This window comes from Megalobrama amblycephala, linkage group LG17 (genome assembly GCF_018812025.1).
Source record: "Megalobrama amblycephala isolate DHTTF-2021 linkage group LG17, ASM1881202v1, whole genome shotgun sequence".
Taxonomy (NCBI): domain Eukaryota; kingdom Metazoa; phylum Chordata; class Actinopteri; order Cypriniformes; family Xenocyprididae; genus Megalobrama; species Megalobrama amblycephala.
The window spans coordinates 32,367,957-32,383,429 of record NC_063060.1 but is presented as its reverse complement, the minus strand read 5'-3'; the positions used below and the strand labels follow the sequence as shown (position 1 = coordinate 32,383,429).

Here is a 15,473-nt window from a genome sequence, read left to right as displayed (position 1 = left end):
TATTGATAATTTGCTGATTTAATCATACACAGGATGTCGAAAGTTTTTTTTTTTTTTTTAAATCTCAAAATATAAGTCGTAATATCAAGTATTCTTGTAAGTATACATACATTTCTATAATGTTGCACAATTTAGTTGCATAAAAGTTACTTAAAAATCAACCTTTAGATAATTTACACATTGAGCTTTACGGATCAGGAAAATGTAGCAGTGTAAAGTCAAAAAAATAAGTTTTTATGTAAGTGCTGTCTTGGTTTTTGTCACCATTCAGTTTTGGGAGGAGAAAAAATATCAAAAAGACCTTTTAGCTCCTTAAGCATCAATGTCTGCAGAGATCATCCCATTCTAAAATATTTCATATAACATCTCAAAATGTCAACTGTCAACTTCAGACAATGCATCTTGTGCATCTCGTAGACAAAAATGCTTTATTTTTCATTTCTGCATGTTTCTTCAGTTCGACAGAACATGTTGGCTGTACAAAACGTCACATGAAAAAGAGGACACAATCAAATCAGATGGAAAGAAATGCTTTCTGTCTCTTTAAATACTGAATACAGTTTGACAAGATCACAATAACAACAGTAAGAGTGAGAGAGTGGGCCCATCTGAATACGTCCGACTGCTGACTCACACACAGTATCGGCACTCAAGACGCTAAAACCGTTCCTCGTATCACATGAATAATTAATGTTGCTTTTAAATGCTACAAAAATAACATGAAATAGAATACAAAAAATCCATTTCCTTTTCGTCCATGCCCGCAGTGCGTGCGTCGGTGAATTAAAAGTGGCTAGTCCCTGATCCTCACAGATCATTTTTTGAAACACACACACTGCGTTTCATTGCTTGTTTGTCCCACGGAGCTGGAAAGAAAAACCAATGCAGAGTTTTATTATTAAGCGGCATTTGGGTTTGCACCAAAGCAATTATTCTCATCTCGGAGATTCAGTGTCCTTGTCCCACCAGCAGACACGTAGTTTTGAGGCGAAGGCCAGCAGTGAGCACTGACATTTGGCTGCGTCTCATCCAAACTCCACCAGCTGAGCCGTACACTAGAAGAGTGGCTAGAAGGTCTACTTTTGTTTCGTTTTTGCTAATAAAAATATATCGTTACTATTGTAAGAAGATCAGTTTCTGTTTCACAGTGTTTCACATGCATGTGAATGTCTAACACTAAGTCCCTAGCTGCTGGCTACCACAAAACACATTTCTTCTCTCCCTTCAAAAGGAAAATAAAACTAAAACTCTGAAGAGAGTCCTTTGGTGTCATTTGTTATTAGGGAGAAAAATCCCTTTATTTCTGGGTAGACAGGGGCTGAGGATGGAATAAAGACGATGTGGGGGGTATTATAGCTAATCAAATAAGTGTTTGAAATCTTTTGTAAACCGCAACGCCCTGAAATGTGACAAAATGGCACATGAATACAAGCCTCGATTACATGACAGCATATATAAAAGGTCACATTCCACGACAGACTCCAGGTGTTTAAGTCTCACAACTGCTTTACATCAGCCGCTAAGCAGGGTGAACGTCTCTGTCCTCGGATCAGCTGCGAGGAGCTCGTTCGATAAAAAAAGAGGATGACTGCGCATTAGCCTGTGAACCGGGGGGCTGGATGAGAGGGCTTCCCTGAGGGAGTATGGATGGAGGGAGAGCGGTAGGCAGTCTGGGCAGCGGCGGAGCTTCTTAAATGCGGCCCAGCAGAAAGGCCAGCAGCAGCAGCACAGCTAGGCACGGGCCGTCTGCCCTGCAGCGCTGGCTCTGATCAGTCAGGAAGGGCTCTGGAGACTCGTAGCCCGAACCATCTGAAACACACAAACACAGGGAGACAGCACACGGAGAGGAAGCGCTAGGAAATGCATACCTTTACTCAAAGCAGCAGGGGCCCACAGCACTGACCTAATTAGAGTTTAATTACTGAGGCGGAGGATCTGGTTCACATTTCGCGCACAGTTTTCATAGATTACACGAACCTGACATATCTGTGCCATTGAATTTAAAATAAACACTGGATTTCCAATTGGAGCTTGAACGCTGTTGTTCTAAACCAGGGGTGTCCAATGCTGCTCCTAGAGGGCCACTGTCTGGTAGAGTTCCGCTCCAACCTCAATTAAACACACCTGAACCAGCTAATTAAAGGGTTAGTTCTCCCAAAAATTAAAATTGTGTCATTAATTGCTCACCCTCATGTCGTTCCACACCCGTAAGACCTTTGTTAATCTTCGGAACGCAAGACGTTTTTGATCAAATCCGATGGCTCAGTGAGGCCTTCATTGCCAGCAAGACAATTAACGCTTTTAATGCCCAGAAAGCTACTAAAGATGTATTTAAAACAGTTCATGTGACTATAGTGGTTCAACCGTAATATTATAAAGAGACGAGAATACTTTTTGTGTGCCAAAAAAACAAAATAACAACTTTATTCGACAATATGTAGTGATGGACGATTTCAAAACACTGCTTCATGAAGCTTCGAAGATTTACGAATCTTTTGTTTCGATTCAAAAATTCAGATCGCATATCAAACTGCCAAAGTCATGAGATTTCAGTACATGAGGCTTCGTTATGTCATAAGTGTTTCGAAATTTCAATGGTTCACCACTGGGGGGCGTGACTTTGGCAGTTTGATACGCGCTCCGAACCACTGACTGCTTCAAGAAGCAGTGTTCTGAAATCGTCCATCACTAGATATTGTTGAATAAAGTTATTTTGTTTTTTTGGCGCACAAAAAGTATTCTCGTCACTTGATAACATTAAGGTTGAACCACTGTAGTCACATGAACTGTTTTAAATACATCTTTAGTGGCTTTCTGGACACTGAAAGTGTTAATTGTTTTGCTGGCAATGCAGGCCTCACTGAGCCATCGGATTGTATGAAAAATAACTTAATTTGTGTTCTGAAAATGAACGAAGGTCTTATGGGTGTGGAACGACATGAGGGTTAGATTTTTCATTTTTGGGTGAACTAACCATTTAAGGTCTTACTAGGTATACTAGAAACTTCCAGGTAGGTGTGTTGAGGCAGGAACGAGTTTGGACACCCGGTCTGCGTTTCATTCGTTATTGCTTAAGTTGCATGAGTGCCCGATATATAAGCTTCACTCGTCCACTTCATTAAGTGGAACGCACTTCAAAATGGCGGCAGGGATTCCCCCGAGGGGAAGTACTTAGGAAAGTACGCGAGTGTGTGTCTAAAAGCGAAGTGGAACGCAGCCCTGGAATACAATTCAAAAGTTTGGGATTGATACGATTTTTTTCAAACGTTTCTAAAAGAAGTCTCTTATGCTCACCAAGGCTGCATTATTGATTGAAAATACAGCAAAAACACTAGTATTGTGAAATATTATTACAATTTTAAAATACATGTTTTCTATTTTAATATATTTTAAAAAGTAATTTATTCCTGTGATGACAAAGCTGAATTTTCAGCATCATTATTCCAGTCTTTAGTGTTGCATGATCCTTCAGAAATCATTCTAATATGCTGATTTGATGCTCAAGAAACATTTCTGATTATTATCAATGTTTCAGGATTCTTTGATGAATAGAGAGTTCAAAAGAACAGCATTTATTTGAAATAGATTTTTTTTTTAAACAATGTAAAAGTCTTTACTTTTGATTAATTTAATGTGTCCTTGCAGAGAAAAGTATTAATTTCTAATTCATAATTTAATTATTTTTTTACTGATCTCAAACCTTTAATCTGCAGTGTATGTTTTGATGCAAGCTGCAAATTTTGAATTTCATAAAAATGATTTGTGAATAAGGCAGCATTTTTATCTTGTGTTCAAAAGAACAAAACTCATATCTGGGAAAATTGGCACACACACACAAAAATGGAAAAACACTCACTGTTTCCTTTTCTTTTTTGAGTGATTTATTCAGCCAATTATTCTTGTCTAGTCTTTTTCTATGCATATCTAAGAATTTAATAAATGTGTTTCCATCGTACTTTATTTGCTTTCCTTCTTACCAAATAAAACTTTTAGCCACAAAACAATTATACAGTATACTGTAATCTCACAATAGAGTTATAATATATACTATAGTCAGGTAGAAATGTTATTTTGATTAGTTATTTTTAAAAAGGGAAAACAAGAAAGGTTCAACTATGAATGTAATATCAATATCAGACGTGCATTTGCCAACAATACATGGTATAGTATGACTTTCTTTCTTATGCATAACACTAAATAAGATATTTTAAATAATGTTGGTAACTAGACTGGTTGTGGTGACCAATGACTTGCATCGTATGGGGGGGTGGAGAACTGAGACATGTCTCAAAATATCTTCTTTTACTATAAGTTCCACAGAAAAAAAGAAAGTCATACATCATCTGTAAATGACTGAATTTTCATTTTTGGGAGAACTATCCCTTTAAGTTTCCATTGGTGAGTGATGAAGGTAAAATCCTTAGGACAAAAAATCCATAATAGTTCAAATCGTTCCAATTAGACCTTAGCTGCTCTTTGGATGGATGCAGACTGCATTTGAACACATTCTTGCAGCTTGAAAATAAATATGACATCTCATTAACAAAATGTTCCTGGAAAATGTATCAAACACTGCTTATTTGCATTCCTGTTATGCCTAACAGAAGGCTGGCCTGTAGACATGAGGGGATATTATTTCTACGCCGACAGGGCGAAACAGTTAAAGCATGACTTACTTGTAGGCTTCACATACACCTTCAACTTTAAACACGGCTTGCCAGCGTGGTTAGGATGAGGAGAGGCTGTTAAAAAGAAAGTAGGAGAGAAATAATGAGCTAAATGTGCTTGTGACAAACAGAATCATTTGGCAAGATAATGAATCAAACTGTTTTAAGATCCTCCTGCTGTTGTGAGGTGATACTTGTGAATGTCTCTCAAGCCTGAGAGTGATTTTGACCCCTTGACAACCAAATCAAGAACAAAGTCTGAGATTTTCTTCAATTCTGGGAAATTGCTATGACCTTCACCAGCTTGGTGTCGTTACATACAATGGCCTGCGACACACAGTGTTCCCATAGCAAATTACCCCACATAGCACTCAGTGACCTGAGAGCAAAGAATCACTATTGAGTCAGCCAGCAGTCTACCATCAGATCGGCTCCACCAGAACATCAGCAACACCGTTCATCTCTGCTCCCCAGACACAAGCTTTCTGACAGATTACTTCATTCATCTCTGTACTCCAGACACAACAAATCTCCTGCTTATTTCCTTATAAGGGTCTTGTGTGAAAGAAGGGGAGAGTGAAACCATTTACTTGAACTTGGCCACAGTCTTATATCCACAAAGAAAACCCAGTAAATGAAGAAAAAAGCATATTTAAATGTACTGCTCAAGCTGGTGTAGTATGAGTCACAGTCGGAGTGGTCTAGATTCTCATCTGAATACAAGTAAGAAATGCCAAAAGTTTAAATATTTGGGGTCAGTAAGACTTTTTTTAAGTTAATACTTTTATTTGGCTAGGATGACTTAAACTGGTCAAAATAGCTGTACAATATAGCGTAAACCAGGGGTCGGCAATTAAAGGTGCTAAAGAGGATGTTTTGTTTTATACATTGTTGCAATATTACTTGAAACTGTCTTTACTAACTGATAAAAGACTATTTATTAGGTGCACTGAAAGTAATAATATTAATATACATCATCTGTGCACGAGGTAGGGCCTTAAAAACATCAGCCAATCGTTTACGCGATCATCGCGTAAACGATTGGCCCTCTGGCTTGTCAATCACTGCCGTGACGTTCCTTGTGAGAGACGTGCGCGGATTGGCCCTCTGGCTTGTCAATCACTGACATGACATTCCTTGTGAGAGACGAGTGCGGCTGCGCGCTCCAGTAACTTTTCACACTCCACAGGCGCCGCATGCAATGTTTTTGTCAGGAGACAGGAGTAACAACTGCAGATTATGAGTTACCTGCGGTGAGTCCGACATAATGAATCCAAAAAACACGACACAGCGAGTGCCGGTGGTAAACACTCGTGTTCCAAAAAAAAAATTCGCCACTAGATGGTGGGCCAGAACATAGTCAAAGGATAATTTAAATTAACTGATGAAAAATGCAACTAGAATTGCCTGTGGCAGACTGTTACTGTGTCTTTTGTAACTGGTATTGAGCTAATCAGTCTACACAGGATGCGGCGCGGTGCGACGCGAGTAACGCGACACAACACATTCCCGAAGGTGAACAGATTCCCTTTTCTGTTTCTGACGTAGTCCAAGTGCTTTGCAACAGTCGGTTTGTCGCGTTCAGTGTAGACAGCTTTTAGCTGAAAAAAGTCGCATCTGGTGTTGACACGGTGATAATATTAGACGGCACCACGAGACGAAGATCTATTTCAGAACCAGCCACTATCAAAATAATCTGGCTGTGGGCGCGGGCCAGATATCATTGCTGGCAGGCCAGTTTTGGCCCGCTGGCTGCCTATTGCCGACCACTGGCGTAAATTAATTATCCGTAGCAGATCTATACAGGTGGAGCTGGGGAAGGTGGAGGGTTTCTGAAAGCGCGCTGCACTGCTAAACCAAGTATTTGAAGGTTGAGCACGCAAGCTCATTGGCTACTGATACAGCAGGAACCAATCAGCTGTGCCCTATAGATAACAATGTGATTATGATCAGGTTGAATTAAAGGACCTATTAACCTGCACCATCTAGAGTTTCATGACAGAACTTTGTATTTATTTTAAATTGTAATATTCTTATTTTTGGTCAAATAAATACAGCCTTAGTGAGAGACTTTCAAAAACATTAAAAAAATCTTACTGACCACAAACTTCTTATGTTTCTCTCTCTCTCTCTACATATATATATATATATATATATATATATATATATATAAAACTAATAAAGTATGATAGAGAGACTATATGTTGTTTTCTAAAAATAGTATAGTATATAGTTTTATCACCATATTAAAGCTGAAACTTCATTAAGAAATATTCAAATATTTTTTCAAATTATCAATATTATCAAATTATCAATATTCAAATTATCTGGAAAATCCTTTATTAACATAATATTTACATATTAAGTTGCCGATGCATCTTTTTTTTTTCCTTAACCACTATTAGAGTATTGTTACATGTCTTCAACCCAAATTTTCTGTCGATCCCTAAAAAACATCCAACCCTGGTTTAGAGTTTGTCATCTTCAACCTGAACACCCCTCCCCCACCACCCCATTGCCCATCCCAGGTCATTGTGTATTCTTGTGGCATGTCCACCACACCGGATCCTAGGTTCATTGGAGAGCACCCAACCTCAACCGCCGGCAGCTGTGTAGAAGACGCCTGTCAAGATGTCATCACAGCCGATCAATACAGGCGGAGAGATGGAAGTCCGGGGGTTAAGTTTGACCAGGTCTGATGGACGTGTTCTTTTACCAGCAGACAATCGAAATCGGCCCCCACTTCCCCATGATAACCTCTAAGATCCATCTCTCATCGCTGACCCCACCGACCCTGCCTCAAAGCATCAATCCCTCAAGGGACCGTGACGCCCATAGAGCTGCCGGTATCTAAACAATCCTCTCAGGGAGCGGCTCGGGTGCTGAATGGGGCCGTCTTGGTGGGGGAGCGGGGGTGTCCGAAGGCCTTTTCCAGCCCTGCCCCTTCAGCCTGAAACAAAAGCCTTCACAATGCAAGGCCTGGCTGGGAGCTGTGAGGCTGATGCATTATAAATCAGTTTGGGGGCAGAAACACAGAGTTGAAGGGTATCTTTGAACTTTTTTTTGCCTGCTTATTGTGGCATCGCTCCCTCACTCTCGTGCACGGAGACAACACTGCGGCGTGTATGATAAGCAGCGCTACGCCCTGCTGATTTAGGGGGGCTTGGGTGGAGGGGATGTTGACTCAGAACGACGCCCCCTCCGCGCCCGCTTCGCTCCCTTTCAGTCTGAGCTGTCAATCAGGGAATAATCAGCAGTCAAATGAAAAGCATGTAGGATCTGTGGCAATCTCCATGGGAGAAAGAAAGGCCCGTCCGGCCGCTGTGCGGATGGCTGCTGATGGACAGTGCGGCTCTGCGACACAAAGCCGGCGAGAGCTCAAAGTCACCAGGCTCTCTGTACTGTACACAGGTGGCTCCCGGCCCAGCCACATCTGCCCACGCCACAGCCTCCCATGTCAGGAATTGTAATTACCATATAAATTATTGATTTGCTTGCCGCTCCCTGTTTTCTCCCGGCATCTTCCTGATACAAGTCTTTCATGTTATCTTATTAAAACAGCTAGGCGGTTGAAGTAAAAAAAAATGTTTTTTGTTTAATGTCTACTTTTAATTTGTTTTAGCCACACCAAATTGTCTTCATTGGAGGACAGTAAAACAAATGCTTGTAGGACAAGTTTTCCATTTGAACACACCAGCTTAAAGCTCTGTGAGGATAATGGGAATGAGCTATTGGAATTTTCTCATTTAGGAAATCCTTTTGAGATTAAAGCATCTCTATTTCTCCATTTCTATTTCTTTGCCCGAGGATGCAAGAAAAAAATACAAATGACAGAAAAGAAATAGCAAAACAAATAGTGTGAAATAAAAGCTCAAACTGTGCGTAAAATGCTCATTTTTCTCAGGTCCACCAGCGGATGAGGTTTCAGCATTAGGCAGTGTCTCTTTTGCTTCCCTGGAGCTCATTGTGTTCTCAGAGATTCTAAAGAGTGCTGAACGTGAAATGAGTCTCTGTGATTGGCTGATTGACCCTGTCAATGCGATAATGCCTGCTTGTCATGTTCACAGCCGGTCCACAAATCCATATGAATGGGTCAAGCTGGTGGAAACAAACTAATTACAAAGAAAACAATTCTTGTTCAACTCAAAATAAATTTGAAATTACGTATAGTAATCGCTCATATATAATTAAAGATGTACCTCTGTTTTTAAGACCATAATTAAACCTATTTACAAAGCATTTGTTGACTACTGGTTCAAAAAAGGTATATAAATAATAAATAACAGCTAGTTGCCAATAATTACTACACAAAATATGCTTATGTTTTGTTAAAGTAATTCATTTTTAATTCATTGACTTAATGAAACTTGGATTTAATAAGTAATATATCAAGTATTATGACATCAATAAAAATTATAATGGTATTATATAAAACGTACAGTATAATGATGTTCCATATGTCTTTAACTGCAAAACTGTGTAAACATCAAATGTAAATGGAGCTTTATTGTACTACATAAATAAGCCACACAGAAGTAGTTCTCAACCAGGGGGCCCTAGAAAAACCTCAAAGATTACTAAATTATTTAAAATAAGACAAAACAAGCACAAACAAGAGCATAAACAACTAAAGATCAAGATATTTCTTATTTTGATCCACCTCCTCAACAACTGTTTTTTCTTTGAAGAACCAAGGTTCCCACTATCTTGAAAACTTGGATATATGAGGCAGTGTTGTAATAATTAACAAAAAGTAAATCTATTAAAAACATTTTTGTTAATTGATATAAAGAAGAGGAAAAATAAAACATAAATACTAGATAAAAACCTAAAAACCACTGCCTGGGCAACTAATTGAAATAAGTTAATAAGTGAAATAAGTGAATAAGTGAAAAAGAAAAGAAAAAAAGGTAACACTTTACAATAAGGTTTCATTAGTTAACATGAACTAATAATGAACAATACTTCTGCAGCATTTATTAATCTTAATTTCAACATTTATTAATACTTAAATCAAAAGTAACTAACATTAGTTAATGCACTGTGAACTTAACATGAACATGAACATTTTTATTAACTAACATTAACAAAGATTAATGGTAACACTTTATTTTAGGATCTTTTAACTAGTTGTTTATTAGCATGCATATTACTAGAATATTGGCTATTTATTAGTACTTATTAAGCACATATTAATGCCTTATTCTGCATGACCTTATTCTACATTCTTAATCCTACCCAATACCTAAACTTAACAACTAACTTACTAATTATTAATAAGCAGTAAATTAGGAGTTTACTGAGGGAAAAGTCATAGTTAATAGTTTATATGTGTTCCCTATACTAAAGTGTTACCAGATTAATAAATACTGTAACAAATGTATTGCTCATTGTTAGTTCATGTAAGTTAATACATTAACCAATGTTAACAAATGAACCTTATTGTAAAGTGTTACCAAAAAAACAAATAAAAAGACCAAAGCACATAACAAAATGATTAAAAAAGAGTTTAAACTCAAAAAGTAATGAAAACTATAGAAGTAAAATAATAATTAATACCAAAATAACACTGAAATGTGGTAGCCTAATTTTAAAATAAATTAAAGTAATAAAGAGTAATAAATACTTTGAAAAATCCTTTTCCAGTGAAACTAAGAAGTGTTAGGCCTTTGAATACTGGACAACGGGGAGTCAAAAAGGTTGAGAACCACTGCAACATTGAGTCGACTTTGACTTCTCATTTTAGAAGTTTACCACATGCCACTACTGCACACACTGAAAATGCACACACTTACATATGTAATAGTACTCATGACCAGGTCGGAACTCGAAACCAAGTGAGAAAGGGGTGAAGAGCTGAAACTTCTCGGAGAAGCGCAGGGGTCCGTCGGGACTCTGGGGCCGGTTACACTCCCACCGTTTGAAGCCCCTCATGCGGTGCTCACAGGTGAGGTAACCATCATGGTTCACCATGAAAAGAATGTAGCGCTCCATGCGACTGTGTGGCTGGGGGCTCTCGTAGTACGGACAGTACACGTCCAGGTAGTCGTTGATGCTCACGGCCACCGTGTATTCACCCTGCCAGAACCTGCAACAGAGAGTCAGCGCATTAGATCAGGATGACTGACATGACTCCCGTAACAGGGACAATTGAAATAATCTTGAGTTCAGCTTTTTATTTGGCCTCCATTCAAACCATACAGCAGCAAAAACGATGTTTAACACAGAAAGGCTAAATCTGTTGGGCAGAAAATCACAGGGAACACAACAGAATAAGCTGGAATGAATAACCACAATGCATATTTTCTATCTAGGTCACCATTATGCAGAGAGAGAATGGCAAACCAGAACACACGGAAAACCAAACTCTCGCTGTAATACTGTAATGAGAAAAGGGGGATGCTTGAAAAAACATCTTTGACTAGGGCCTAAAATAGACCTCTTAGTTTTGCCTTTGTTCATTTCTTTGGGTTAGTGCAGTAGCAACATTTATCAATGAAAATGTTGATGATGTTCACAAAAACCACAAATTTAGTCAGCGAGTTGATTCCAGGGAGCTTGTCATATAAATCATAAACTTCATATTAAATTCCACCCTTAATCCAAGCTTTGAACCACATTGGCACCAAGAAGAATTTTTCATGCTTTGCATTTGATTTTCTCTCTATATAGTGTGCGTTTCATGAGAATGCAGCTCTCAGAGCGTAAGAAAAGAAAAAGGAGAGGGAGAAAAAGAACGGGTGGAGAGGCAAAAGATAGCATGAGTGAATCAGTTTGAAAGTCAGTGTGACCTACAGAGGCTGTGAATGTGTGTGACAGTACTGTGATGTCAGAGTCCTGTGAGTATATGCCTTTGACTGCAAAACAAATGGCTGTTGACAAATAAATAATAAAATAATGAATGTATTGAGGTTTTTATGCTTAAAACAAGTAACAAATGTGCCAACTGGAACAAGTCACGACACTTTTTAAAGACATATTTTCTGAAAACATGTCTCTCTGCCTTAAAGCAATTCTGTTTGGCATATTTATGGGTGAATCTCAGAAAAAAAAGAAACTACATAATAAAAATTATTCAAATTATTGTACCATCAAGAATTATTGCATTATTATTATTATAATCCAAAAAATTCCATTAATGCAATGAAAAAAAAAATATTGTAAAGTGTTTATACATCATGGCAGCATTTACTGTACTGTTTTTAATCAATACAAATAAAAGCATGTTGATTTTTCATGTTTGTATTACAGTAGTGAATTTTAAAAGAATAACAAAGCTTGCAAACTCAGATGTAAAACTTTTGACACATTACAATAAGGTCATCATAATTGTACAAAATATGCTTAATTTCCTTTATGAAATATATATTTAGCAAATACATACATACAAACTGTTTATGCTATAATTTTAATCAAATAAATGCAGCCTTAACAAGCAAACAAGAGATGAGAAAACATTAATATATAATATAGTATGTGTATGTGTGCATTTTTTTCTATTAGGTTGAAATATGACCAAAGCATGTTTTTGTGAGATGCATCCATGACCATGCATGCATTTTGTTTAGGGATGCACAATATATATCGGCCACCATATCGGTATCGGCCAATATATGTTAATTTTTAATGTTATAGTTATCGTCCCAATAAGAAAATATATTTTATATATTTTAAAGTTGATAAATAATGGATTATTTCTTTCAACTGAGACACTTCAGATGCACACTGTTCACCATGATGGTTTTGAATTGCTTGCAATAAGATTGGAGTCATACAGAAAATACATTTAAGTGCAACATGTGCAGCACAAATCTTGTCATTAGACATGCCAATATTCGGTAATACGAAATATCACAATAATGAATATGCACAATATTGTTATCGTGGGCACTTCAAAATACCGTGAATAATTATTACGAATTATTCAAATTTTTATGATACATTTTAACAGAATACTTTCTCCATCAACCATATAAAATGCACAACACCGCTGTATTCTGCGTCAAAGGGACACGTGCACTCAGATTTAAACAAGCCCAACGTGTATGAGAAGCACATGGTGGAACAAGTGAAGGAGAAAGCACGCTTAATGAAAGTGCGCATTCACTCTCTGACAGCAGAGGGCGCTAATGGAACAGCAGAAATACAGTGGTTACCCCGGAAAATCGGTAGCTTTTAATGGTGAGACTTTTGTTTTTGTAATTTTGAATTGATATATGTATATATATATATATATATATATATATATATATATATATATATATATATATATATATATAAATAATATCGGTTATTTGCTTTCAAATACAAAGAATTATAGGTTATCGGTATTGGCCAAAATGTTCATATCGGTGCATCCCTAATTTTACTTTATGAACGTTTGAAAATTTGTACTGGAAAATAAAATAAAGACAATGATTTTTTTAAAAATCTAAATTTCAAACTGTACCGAATAACTGAAATTTAAACAATATTTTCTAAAAGTGTCCTTGTGCCACATGTGAACTACTCTATAAACCTTCCTTTTTTATAGAACAACATGTATCTAAGTGAAAACAGCAGAAAGCACTCACACCTCTGTAAGCGAGGAAGCACCGTCAAGCACTGGTCCATTTGCCTTCAGTGTTCAGTATAAGGTCCTGTCCTCTCATCTAGACAAGCTGCCCTCTCCAGCACCTGCCTGTCTGTCCTTTAACAAGACAAACTATTGGCACGGTGATTTCCTCACAGTGCAGCCCACATCAAGTGCTATCTTAAAGGCTGCTTGTTTTGCCCTCAGTTAATGACTCTTTCAGATGTTTGCACTCACATTCACACACACACACAAATACCCGAGTACCATTAAACGTGCAGTAAATTACTTCCATGCTGCGGAACATCTCTGGATACGTTACTGTAATTCAGCTCTCACAGTCGAAATCAGGTCCACCTGTTGTAGATTAGCCACACTCCCAAACTGTTACCTCAATTTCATCTCTCCTCAGCCACGTTTACATTAAGCGGACAAATGTATTTTAGGTCCTTTCAAACAAGTCCAAGAGACTTGTTTGTCTAATCACTTGTTTATACTATCAAAAGGAATAAATCTCCTGAAAGTTTGGAGCTCCTGACCTTCAACGTAAACGCTGCAGAGATATTTCTTTCTAATCAAGCATGAACAGATTACCGAGGGGACATATATCAGTTTGAGCAGAACATCCCAGCATATGTTGAGGGATCACAACCTTGTGTGTGTGTGCGTGAAACCCATCCTTCACTATCTTTCCAGGAACACATTTCTCCTGTTGAGTCTGACCTTCTCAAACTCTCCCGAAGCACATCAGGAACTTGTTTATGGTTCGTGGTGAAATATCGATCTGTGAATTTACAGTGGCTTCCATAACCTCATTAAAAATAACCGCTGATTGGTTCCAATGGCAAACACGAGATTGCACAATAAATGGATTTTTTTCTTCTTTTTTTTTTTGACGGCGGTTCGGGTGGGTGGTGGTGCGAGTGTTAACAGACATGATGAGGAGACAGCTGAATCATAAACAGACTGACGCTCGTGCTCAGAAATATCAAAAGATCTCTCTTTCTCATGTACATACATACGCACACGCACACACACTTTCCTGCTTTCCCAAATAGGCGGAGCATCATGGAGAATTCTAAACAAACTCTCTTCAGTTCCTCACAGCATGCTGCTCCTCATTCACCTGCTGTCGTCTTCCCTTTGTCTCTAACAACTTTGATATTCAGAAGATCTTCACATTCAGTATCTGAAGCTGCTTTTAGACAGAGAGCTCAACGGATCTAAACTGTCATAACTGGAGAAATATGCAACAATATTTTGAAATACCGGAGCTGAACATTCATATTATGGTAAACATCATTTGAGAAAATTTGAAACGTTGCACACACACATTAAAGCTTTGAGAAGGACATAAATGTGCTGGTAGAAAAACGTCTAATTATTTTTAACCCTCTAATGCATAAATAATTCAATCCCATAGGAGAAAAACATCTTTGTGTTTCTTTTTATTTCAAAACAAGAAAATAATTATTCTCAATTTTCATCTTCTTTTATTTTTAGAGATTTCAGTACAATAGAACAAGGCCGTAACCATGTCTTGTGGGGGGTTGACATATGTCTAATATGTCAAAAATGCAAATGTTTTCATGAATCATATCATATTAATCAAATAATAGCATGTTTTCAAATTTTTAATTTCATAAAAATGTTGAGTACAAGCGCAAATTACAATAAAACGCTTTTGTTTTAGTAGTGAAAGAGTACGTATCGATTAAGTAGCTAAACATGTAATATTTGACAACTGTTTTATGATTGAATTATTCAACAACTGAATTATACAGCATCGCTGGATATTACTGTCGGTCGCTGAATAATTCAATCATAAAACAGTCGACAAATATTACATGTTTATCTACTTACACGCCAAATACTCTTTCTCTACTAAAACGAAAGCGTTTTATTAGAATTCGCGCTCGTCTTCTGTGAACAGTAAGCCCCGCCTTCTTTGATTTGATTGGCCAACTCACTCATTCTGACAGTGATGAGTGCTGTTAGACTGCTGAGGCAGACCAGCCTAAAAATGTAGCTTTTAAAACTTTTTTTTTCTGTCATACTAACAACAAACAGAGTGGTGCATAATGGAGTAGAGCAGAGCAGCATCAATAATATCAAATGTTGGGGGGGAGAATTTTGCCATTTCTAATTATTATGGGGTGGACTTGTCCCCCTCAATGTCTATGGTGGTTACGGAAATAGGAGATTCCAGAAAATACTTCAGAGGTACTATAACC

The 15,473-nt window shown here is 37.7% G+C and overlaps 1 protein-coding gene across 2 annotated transcripts in view; it reads right to left on the bottom strand.

The window, feature by feature from the left end:
• Nucleotides 1–411: 411 nt before the first annotated feature.
• efna2a (ephrin-A2a) overlaps nucleotides 412–15,473 on the bottom strand; it is a 75,692-nt gene continuing 60,630 nt past the window's right edge. The window contains exons 2-4 of one of the 2 annotated variants that reach the window (XM_048163893.1): nucleotides 10,463–10,755; nucleotides 4,677–4,742; nucleotides 412–1,809 (exon numbers count right to left, since the gene is read on the bottom strand). In XM_048163893.1, the coding sequence (XP_048019850.1) occupies nucleotides 1,691–1,809; nucleotides 4,677–4,742; nucleotides 10,463–10,755 (478 nt within the window). In that variant the 3' untranslated portion in view covers nucleotides 412–1,690. The remainder of the gene's footprint in view (nucleotides 1,810–4,676; nucleotides 4,743–10,462; nucleotides 10,756–15,473) is intronic. The other variant, XM_048163894.1, reaches the window with a different exon arrangement.